General features: G+C 42.2%; 1 protein-coding gene and 1 long non-coding RNA gene across 2 annotated transcripts in view; one reads left to right on the top strand and one right to left on the bottom strand.

Annotated features, from left to right (window-relative positions):
- Positions 1-10,618, top strand: part of LOC133550035 (uncharacterized) — a 262,035-nt gene that overhangs the window by 40,804 nt on the left and 210,613 nt on the right. The gene's annotated exons all lie outside the window — the stretch shown is intronic.
- Positions 3,710-10,618, bottom strand: part of LOC133550032 (B2 bradykinin receptor-like) — a 93,315-nt gene continuing 86,406 nt past the window's right edge. The window contains exon 2 of the mRNA XM_061896028.1: positions 3,710-8,682. Coding sequence (XP_061752012.1) covers positions 7,647-8,682 — 1,036 coding nt within the window. The 3' untranslated portion in view covers positions 3,710-7,646. The remainder of the gene's footprint in view (positions 8,683-10,618) is intronic.

Raw genomic sequence — 10,618 nt, 5'->3', positions numbered from 1 at the left:
AAAAAAAAAAAAAAAGGAGGCGTGGTGGTGCTTCATGACTGGAGATTTTGTCAGTACATTGAGTCGGAAAAGCCAAAAAAAAGAGTTAGCTTGCAGTCTGTATCTGTGCTGCTCAACCTGAGATTTAAATGTGTTAAAAATAACTTAATGAGGCTCTAATCTCTCCACTCATGGCAGTTGAAATGGTACAATATGCATTTTACAGCAAACAAGAAGATTTTACATCACCCTAACAACTTTTAAGTGTGCTTACTTGGGCACACCTGCATTTGTTTACATCACAGACACCAGCAATTAAGTACAAATATAAAGCCTGTAAGGGGAAAAAAAAGTCATACAATTTTTCCATTTGCAGAAATGCACTGTAAATTTACTGTAAAAAAAAAAAAAAACCTGGCAGGTCAGTTTAGGGTAAAGTTCTGGCCCCCTGACCTGCCAGTTTTTTACTTTTAACACAAAAATATGAAGATTTTTTTTTTTTTTTTTCAACAGTGTGCGGACATTTGATTAACAGTTTTGACAATTACTCCAATCATGATCCAAGTGTAACAGGGTCAATTATGTCTTGTAAATAATGTATTTTCTATTGTTTTATTATTGTTATAATTAATCCAATCCAATCCACTTTATTTATATAGCACATTTAAACAACAATAACGTTTCCAAAGTGCTGCACAGCCATGTTAAAAACAATTGTAAAAAAAAAAAATAAATAAAATTAAATTAAAAAAAAAAGTATATATATATATATATATATATATATATATATATATATATATATATATATACACAAAATAAGTAAGTTACATGTAAATACCTGAATATTGTTTGATGTTTTGGCTCCCCTCGTCTCTTTTAATGCACAGCATAGGACACATAGCAAGAGTGGTCCTCAGGTGCTGTCGATCAGGGGCAGTAGCTCCACAGCCACAGATCCACTATTAACCACTAATATCCCAGTCAAAATGAAAGCTTGTTCCCATAGGCACCAAAAACTGTCAATAATGTTTAGACAAAAGTGTATATTATATATATAGTATTTATATAGGTGTGTGTGTATGTATGTGATTGTGTATGTATATATATATATACATTGTATATATGTGTGTGCATATATGTGTGTGTTGTGTATATGTGTGTGTGTGCATATGTATATATGTAAGTGTGTGTGAATTTAAATGTATTATATATAGATAATCAATCAGTTTATTTATATAGCCCCAAATCACAAATGTCTCAAAATATATAGCATCCACGCAGCAACCACTGAATTGAATTATATATATTATTGTATGTATATATATATATATATATATATATATATATATATATATATATATATATATATATATATATATATATATATATATATATATATATATATATATATATATATATATATATATATATATATTGTATATGTATAGGGGTGGGACCTAATAAGTTTACTTCTTCCCACTCCCTTTTGAGCCAATCTTGACATCTATAAAAGATTAGTCACATGTAATGTTTTCAATGTAGCTGTAAAAAATAATGTGTATATATATATATATATATATTTATTTTGTATGTTATGTCATTCTTTTGGTTTGTTTGGATGGCTCAAAATAAACCATTCATTCATTCAATGTGGAACCATTGTCTCGTTGTCCCTCCAACTGCAATAATAACTGTGACACCTGTCTTTTTATATGCGTTGGACACGCCTTCCAACTTCCCTTTTTGTCTACGATAACGGGACGACAGAAAATGTTTTGTCTTAAGAACTTTAATTAATTTCTTGTTCATTATTATATTTGTGTTAGGGGCTCGACGATGGCAGAAAGTTTTTGATGACAATTGTATTCTGTGTTTTCAGGTATGTTTTTATTTTACTGTGTATGTAACTATGCCCACCCTTTATGTCTACGATAACGGGAGAGGGGCTAGACGATGGCAGAAAGTTTTTGATGACAATTGTATTCTGTGTTATCAGTAAAGTGCAGTGGAGAAACACATGGTGTCGGTCGTCTTCCATAAAAGCACCCACAACGCAGAGGTAAAGACCACCGGTTACACTTGGTGCCGTGACCCGGATTTAATTATTTGTGAGCTGTTTGAATTATCTTTTTAATTTCCCCCATAACTGACTGGGCATCAGCCAATCGCTGACACATTTAGCAAAGCAACCTTTCACACTCAGGCACTGATCCATGCGGGGTTCTGTGTAACCTATACGTGCTACAAATCAATGTAAAGTATACGGGGTGTTAAAGGGAAACATTATCACCAGACCTATGTAAGCGTCAATATATACCTTGATATTGCAGAAAAAAGACCATATTTTTTTTTAACCGATTTCCGAACTCGAAAAGGGTGAATTTGGCGATTGAAACGCCTTTCAATTGTTCGCTGTCGGAGCAATGACCTTTCACCCGTGACGTCACAACAGGAAGCAATCCGCCATTTTCTCAAACACATTACACACACAAGTCAAATTAGCTCTGTTATTTTCCGTTTTTTCGACTGTTTTCCGTAACTTGCAGACATCATGCCTCGTCTGTGTGTTGTCGGAGGGTGTAACAACACGAACAGGGACGGATTCAAGTTGACTTACGTGGAGTGTGCTAATCAGACATATCAATGGTCACGGCATGCTAATCGATGCTAACATGCTATTTAGGCTAGCTGTATGTACATATTGCATCATTATGCCTCATTTGTAGCTATATTTGCATCCAGCCTTTCCCTCCACCCACATTTAATGCCAAACAAACATACCAATTGACGGATTCAAGTTGCACCAGTTGTCAAAAAATGCGAAAGTCCCTCGTTTGTTCTGTTCTGTCGTAGCATCGCCACCGATGATAGCGATGCTACGAAAGAGATGTGTGGATATCCTGCAAAACTCAAAGCAGATGCATTTCCAACGATAAAGTCAACGAAATCACAAAGGTGAGGTTTGTTGATGTTATTGACTTATGTGCTAATCAGACATTTGCGCACGGCATGACTGCAAGCTAATAGATGCTAACATGCTATTTAGGCTAGCTTTATGTACATATTGCATCATTATGCCTCATTTGTAGCTATATTTGCATCCAGCCTTTCCCTCCACCCACATTTAATGCCAAACAAACACATACCAATCGACGGATTCAAGTTGCACCAGTTGTCAAAAGATGCAATCGTTGGTTAGAAGGTGATCGCCGAATTCGTCCTCGTTGCCGTTGTCTGCCGTGATATGGCTCAATAGCTTCAGTTTCTTCTTCAATTTCGTTTTCGCTATCTGCCTCCACACTCCAGCCATCAGTTTCAATACATGCGAAATCTGTTGAATCGCTGAAATCCGAGTCTGAATCCGAGCTAATGTCGCTATATCTTTCTGTTCTATCCGCCATGTTTGTTTTTATTGGCATCACGCAGTGACGTCACAGGAAAATGGACGGGTGGATATACCGATGGTGAAAATCAGGCACTTTGAAGCAGTTTTTCGGGATATTGCGTGATGGGTAAAAATAAAAAAAAAACTTTGAAAAATGAAATAAGCCATTGGGAACTGATTTTTATTGGTTTTAACCCTTCTGAAATTGTTATAATGTTCCCCTTTAAGGGCTAGGAACAGAAGACTAGAGTTTCGACTCGGAGAGTGAAGGCAGAGCTTGAATTGCAGTTTGGTTGGCACGGTGTATTAAAGAATAAGTATTGGACAGCAGATATATACACAACATATAGTTTAATGCCCATTCAATGTGAAAGCAGTGTGAAGAAAAACACAGTTACTATATACATACATACAATTTCAATTCAAGTATTCAGTGTCTATGGATCTTGTTTAAATTTCAGGTCAGATAATATAATTCTTGGAGAAAGGTTTTGTAGAGAGTAAAGCCGTACAGTCCATGTGCTGCGGTTAAGGGTGAAAATGTGTAGAGGTTTGGCTCGAGAGCCTCCTACCAGCCAGAACGATCCTTGGACTAGATGCTTTTTTCCCTTTAGCTTTTTCATCATAAGGAGAAGCCTGGCCTGTGTAAGAACCAGGACCATCTTTGTAAATGTGAATTATATTTATATAGCGCTTTTCCCTAGTGACTCAAAGCGCTTTACATAGTGAAACCCAATATATAAGTTACATTTAAACCAGTGTGGGTGGCACTGGGAGCAGGTGGGTAAAGTGTCTTGCCCAAGGACACAACGGCAGTGACTAGGGTGGCGGAAGCGGGAATCGAACCTGCAACTCTTTGAGTTGCTGGCACGGCCACTCTACCAACCGAGCTATGTGTAGACAAATTAAATATCTTCATTAAATAACATTAATTGCATTATAAAGTACTCAGAACAGGTTTTTCCTTTGTATTGTACAATATAAATCAACATACATGTCAAAATCACAATATGCAATAAAGTGCTAAAATAACCATTAGCAGCATAAATATGACCTATACAAAGCGGACAGTGCACTATACGTGCTTATTATTAAAAGACATTCAAAAGTACATTAAATACTCATTAGTTCACATTGGTTCAAGTAATAAACCTTCTATATTGACGATTGAGATATATGCCACAAAGACTCTTGCAATGATACAAATCGAACAAAGACCAATGCTAGAGGTGCATTTTCATAAATATGGACTCACCAACACCGCTTGTAGCGTCAAACCCGGTCCAATGACAAAAAAATCCGGTGCTGGTAGTCTGCTTTATAAAGTTAACAAATAGGCATTTAGTTCAGAATCCCGTCTGCACAATACTTTGGGTGAAAACGAGAATAAAAACCTACCTCGAGCAGAAATACAATCTGTCTCCCCTCATGTCCTGTCTACTGGCCACTTCCTGTTACCGCCTTATAAGCACAGCTGATTAGACCGCGGCGGTCACGTGACTATGGAGAGTGCGCCGAGATCAAAGAGCAATAGAGAACAAGAGCCTAATAGTCTCCGCAAAAGTATGGATTTTTTTGCTAAGATTATATCTCTCCTCTTTTGTTGAGAATAATTGTTGTACATTCTTGGGTAGCGGATTATAGTTTTCTTCCACTATGTTGTGGAATTTCAGTATTTTTGATTCAATAAATGAAGGGTTTGAACTAGTAAGAGCCAGTGAGAGCTGAAGATCCCTGCAAGATGAAGCCATCAGGACCACATCATTTGCAAAAAGCAGAGACCTAATCCCGCGGCCACCAAACTGGAACCCCTCAACGCCTTGACTACGCCTAGAAATTCTGTCCATAAAAGTTATGAACAGAATCGGTGACAAAGGACAGCCTTGACGGAGTCCAACCCTCACTGGAAATGTGTCCGACTTACTGCCGGCAATGCGGACCAAGCTCTGACACTGATCGTACAGGGAGCGGACCGCCACAATAAGACAGTCCAATACCCCATACTCTCTGAGCACTCCCCTCAAGACTTCCTGAGGGACACGGTCGAATGCCTTCTCCAAGTCCACAAAGCACATGTAAACTGGTTGGGCAAACTCCCATGCACCCTCAAGAACCCTGCCGAGAGTATAGAGCTGGTCCACAGTTCCACGACCTGGACGGAAACCACACTGTTCCTCCTGAATCCGAAGTTCAACTATCCGGCGTAGCCTCCTCTTAAGTACACCTGAATAAACCTTACCGGGAAGGCTGAGGAGTGTGATCCCACGATAGTTGGAACACACCCTCCGGTCCCCCTTCTTAAAGAGAGGGACCACCACCCCAGTCTGCCAATCCAGAGGTACCGCCCCCGATGTCCACGCGATGCTGCAGAGTCTTGTCAACAAAGACAGCCCCCACAGCATCCAGAGCCTTAAGGAACTTCGGGCGGATCTCGTCCACCTCTGGGGCCTTGCCACCGAGGAATTTTTCAACTACCTCGGCAACCTCAGCCCCAGAAATAGGAGACCCCACAACAGAATTCCCCAGGCACTGCTTCCTCATAGGAAGATGTGTTGGTGGGATTGAGGAGGTCTTCGAAGTATTCCTTCCACCTATCCACAACATCCGCAGTTGAGATCAGCAGAACACCGTCCGCACCGTACACGGTGTCTACAGTGTACTGCTTCGCTTTCTTGAGGCGGCGGATGGTGGTCCAGAATCGCTTCGAAGCCATCCGGAAGTCGTTTTCCATGGCTTCCCCGAACTCCTCCTATGTTCGAGTTTTTGCCTCCGCGACCGCTGAAGCTGCACACCGCTTGGCCTGTCTGTACCCGTCCACTGCCTCCGGAGTCCCATGAGCCAAACGAACCCGATAGGACTCCTTCCTCAGCTTGACGGCATCCCTCACCGCTGGTGTCCACCAACGGGTTCTATGATTACCGCCCTGACAGGCACCAACTACCTTGCGGCCACAGCTCCAATCATCCGCCTCAACAATAGAGGTGCGGAACATGGTCCACTCGGACTCAATGTCCAACACCACCCTCGTGACATGTTCAAAGTTCTTCCGGAGGTGGGAATTGAAACTTTCTCTCACAGGAAACTCTGCCAGACGTTCCCAGCAAACCCTCAGAATGCGTTTGGGCCTGCAAGGTCTGTCCGGCATCCTCCCCCACCATCGCAGCCAACTCACCACCAGGTGGTGATCGGTAGAAAGCTCTGCCCTTCTTTTCACCGAAGTGTCCAAAACATGAGTCCGCAAATCCGATGACACAACTACAAAGTCGATCATGGAACTGCGACCTAGGGTGTCCTGGTGTCAAGTGCACATATGGACACCCTTATGTTTGAACATGGTGTTTGTTATGGACAAACTGTGACAAGCAAAAAAGTCCAATACCAAAACACCACTCAGGTTCAGATCCGGGCGGCCATTCTTCCCAATCACGCCTCCAGGTTTCACTGTCGTTGCCAACATGAGCGTTGAAGTCCCCCAGTAGGACAAGGGGTAGCATTTTCCAGTACTCCCTCGAGTGTACCAAAAAAGGGTGGGTACTCTGGACTGTTGTTTGGCGCGTAAGCACAAACAACAGTCAGGACCCGTCCCCCCACCCGAAGGCGGAGGGAGGGTACCCTTTCGTCCACTGGGTTGAACTCCAACGTGCAGGCTTTGAGCCGGGGGGAAACGAGAATTGCCACCCCAGCCCGTCGCCTCTCACTGCCGGCGACGCCAGAGTGTAAGAGAGTCCAGCCCCTTATGAGAGAAGTGGTTCCAGAGCCCTTGCTGTGCGTCGAAGTGAGTCCGATTATATCCAGCCGGAATTTCTCTACTTTGCGCACTATAGCTCAGGCTCCAATTCGCCTTATTTCACCGTATTAGTGCCTCTCAACCGACTAAAATCAGGTCAAAAATGCCAGGTGACGCTCCTGTGGCTGTGATTGCAAAGTCAGTAGTCAAAGTCTTCAAACCTAACAAAAATCCCAGGAGCAGAACCGAAGCCCCTTTTCTTTGCGTCCTTTCTCATTGACAGGAAGTGACGTAATGATGTGCCATGTTTATTTTGTTTTTTTTTATATGTTGTCCTTCCACTGCTGTCAAAGAAACATCATGGTGAGCTTTGTTTGCTAATTCTTAAAAAACAAGCAACAACAAACAAACGCCTCAAAAATCCTGCCGAGCAACAAACAACAACAAAACGTGGAACAGAAATGTTGCTGTGCTAATGAGTATCTGTTATGGAATGTCAATCTGGAATATCCCCCTGGGGGATTTAAGGAGACCAACATGTACCTGAAACCAACCTTATGCGAAACTCTTCAGTGTTGCGGAAGTGTCAGAACGCGTCGACGCTGTTGTCTCCATGCTGACCCCACGCTGTTTGCACATTTCCTGAACCTTTTTCCGGAAATTTTTCCCAACAATGACATACAAGATAGGATTGACGACGCTGTTGAAACAAGACAGGTAGGCAAAGATCTGGGTGCAAATTGATAAAACTTTTTCGACGGCACATCCTACCAAAATGTTTGTTTTTTGGAGCACATCTAGTGCGGCGATGAAGTGAAAAGGCACCCAGCAGATGAGGAAGGCTATGAGGACGACCAGCACCAGCGTGGTGGCCTTCTGCTCACTCTTCTGGGCATTGGACCTCGCAAGTGACTGTTTCTTTAGCGCCCGGATGATTTTGATGGTGCAGAATGCGATGATGGAAATTGGGATGATGAAGCTAAAGGTGATCAGCATCCCGTCGCTGACCAGCTCTACCATTTTGCTCGGATAATCCAAGAAGCAAGCTCGAATATCATGCTCTGGAAAATACTTCACTGCCCTGAAAACCAGCGTTGAAGCGCTCAGTAACAAGCCCAAGCCCCACACCAGCAAACATCCCAGTTTGGCATACTTGGGATGACGCATTCGCCCGTAGGACATCGGATGCACCAGCGCCACGTAGCGATCCATGCTAACCAGGACAAGGAAGTAGATGCTGCAGTAAGCGTTCATCTTGATGCCTGCATTGACCACTTTGCAAAGGGTCTCTCCAAAAGGCCATTTGAATTTTCTGTAGATGTAGACGGCCCAGAAGGGCAGACAAGAGACTAGGACAAGGTCGGCGGCCGCCAAGTTGCTGAGGTAGATTTCGGCTACTGTGCACGCCTTCTTGTGGAAGCAGAAGACCAGCAACACGAAGGCGTTTAACACGATTCCCAGCACAGTGATGATGCACAAGTAGACTGGCTGGTGGCGGGTGAGCCAATCCCAATCCTTTAAATCGATGCACTGCGTTTTATTCGTGGAGTTTTGGTTATTGTAAGCGTCTGTGATGTTCAGCTCCGGTAATCTGCAGAAAAACACTCCGATTATCAAAAACCTTTCAGGATCCTCCAAGTATCATTGCTATAGCCTCCTCTCGGCCACGAAAACATGGCCACGATGTGTAAATACCATGTCATATCCTGAGTAATTCCTCTAAGTCAGAACTACAATCATGAGGTGTGATCTTAGCGTTCCAGATGTAACATTGCGTATCCTACATTGTCGCTCAAACCAAAATGTTGTTATTGATGTTGAAGATCAATTGAATCAAAATAATTTTTCTTCACTTTGGCTGGACATGTAAAAAAATCAAATCGGCAATGCAGTGAAGCCGTGATATTTGAAGCGCGATGTTGTGATCGTACCAGTTTTTTAAAAGAATGATGAGGAGGCGACTTGTCCAGGGTCTACCCCGCCTAACACTGTATTGCAGCTGAGATTGTCTCCAGCACCCCCGCGACCCTGAAAGGGACATCCATCCATCTTCAACCGCTTACCTGGAATCGGGTCGCGGGGTCGACAGCTCCAGTAGAGACCCCCGGACTTCCCTCTCCAAAACGACATTAGCAACTTCCTCCTGGGGTATCCTGAAGCTTTTTTTAGGACCGAAAGAATACAAGCGGCCAAAATGAGTTTTCTCAGAAGGGTGGCTGGCATCTCCCTTAGACATAGGGTGAGAAGTTCAGTCACCCCAGAGAGACTCGGAGTAGAGCCGCTGCTCCTTTAGCTTGAAAAGGAGCCAATTTAGGTGGTCCGGGCATCTCGTGTGGATGCCTCACGAGTGTCTCCCTAGGGAGGTCCTCGTTGCAAGTCCTACTGGGAAGAGACCCCGGGGCAGGCCAAGGACCAGAAGGGGGGGGGGGGGATTACATCTCCTCTCTGGCCAAAAGGGACAAGCGGTATAAAAGGATGGATGGATATTCTACATATTTTTTGCCAAATTACTGCTTAAATTAATATTTGTCTTTTATATGTATTGCAATGCTGTATTTCTTGTATTTTATTTTATTATGTGGTGGAGATATCAAAAATATCTAAACTTCCGTTTAGGGACGACTATGGATCGGTTATACTAATCCTCTTTTTATTATTTATCTATGCATGGTGCAATCGTAGGCGCACAGTATGCATTATTTATTATTTATAAACATTTTTTAGTCTTTCATGTTATTAGGGTCCGCCCTGCAATGGCAAAGGACATCCATGTCCTTTGCCATGGCAAGGACCCTATTGAATCTGCTGCGTTTTATTATTATTATTATTATTATTCCGCAGCTTCGAACCCTAATTTGACCCACTGACCATGCTCCAAAACTCACCAAATTTTAAACACACATCGGTAAGGCTTGGCAAAAACACATATTAAGCAACCAAACCCCAAAATACAAAATTGCGCGCTAGCGCCCCCTTTGAAAAAAAAAAAAAAAACTGCTTGTAACTTCCGTTAAGAATGTCGTAGAGACGTGAAACGAAAACCTCTATGTAAATTTGACTTAGACCTACATTTCATAATAGTATGTTCTCGGGCAAAAATCAACAGAAATTTTGCAAAAACCCATTCAAAGCAAAATTTTTGCAAAAAAATGCTATTTTTGCCTCTTTGAGCTGTAATTTGACCCCCTTAAAATGCTTCAAAACTCACCAAACTTGGCAGACACATCAGGACTGGCAGAAATTGCAATCTAATGAAAAAAAACAAAAAAAAAACTCAAAATTGCGCTCTAGCTTAATTTTTCAATAAAACACAGAAAAAACTGCTTCCAGGAAGAAACCACAGACAAAACTGCTTGTAACTTCGGGTAGGAATGTCGGAAAGACATGAAACAAAAACTTCTAGGTAGGTCTCATTAAGACCTACATTTTAGTAATTGACAGCTAGCAGAAATAATCAACAGGAAGTTGGCAATTACCCCTTCAAAATAAAAGTTTTGTAAAAACCCGTCACCTTTTTCAAATCGAAA

This window comes from Nerophis ophidion, linkage group LG03 (genome assembly GCF_033978795.1).
Source record: "Nerophis ophidion isolate RoL-2023_Sa linkage group LG03, RoL_Noph_v1.0, whole genome shotgun sequence".
In the NCBI taxonomy this organism is placed as follows: Eukaryota; Metazoa; Chordata; class Actinopteri; order Syngnathiformes; family Syngnathidae; genus Nerophis; species Nerophis ophidion.
The sequence above is the reverse complement of the archived record's forward strand: the minus strand, read 5'-3'. Positions and strand labels throughout refer to the sequence as shown.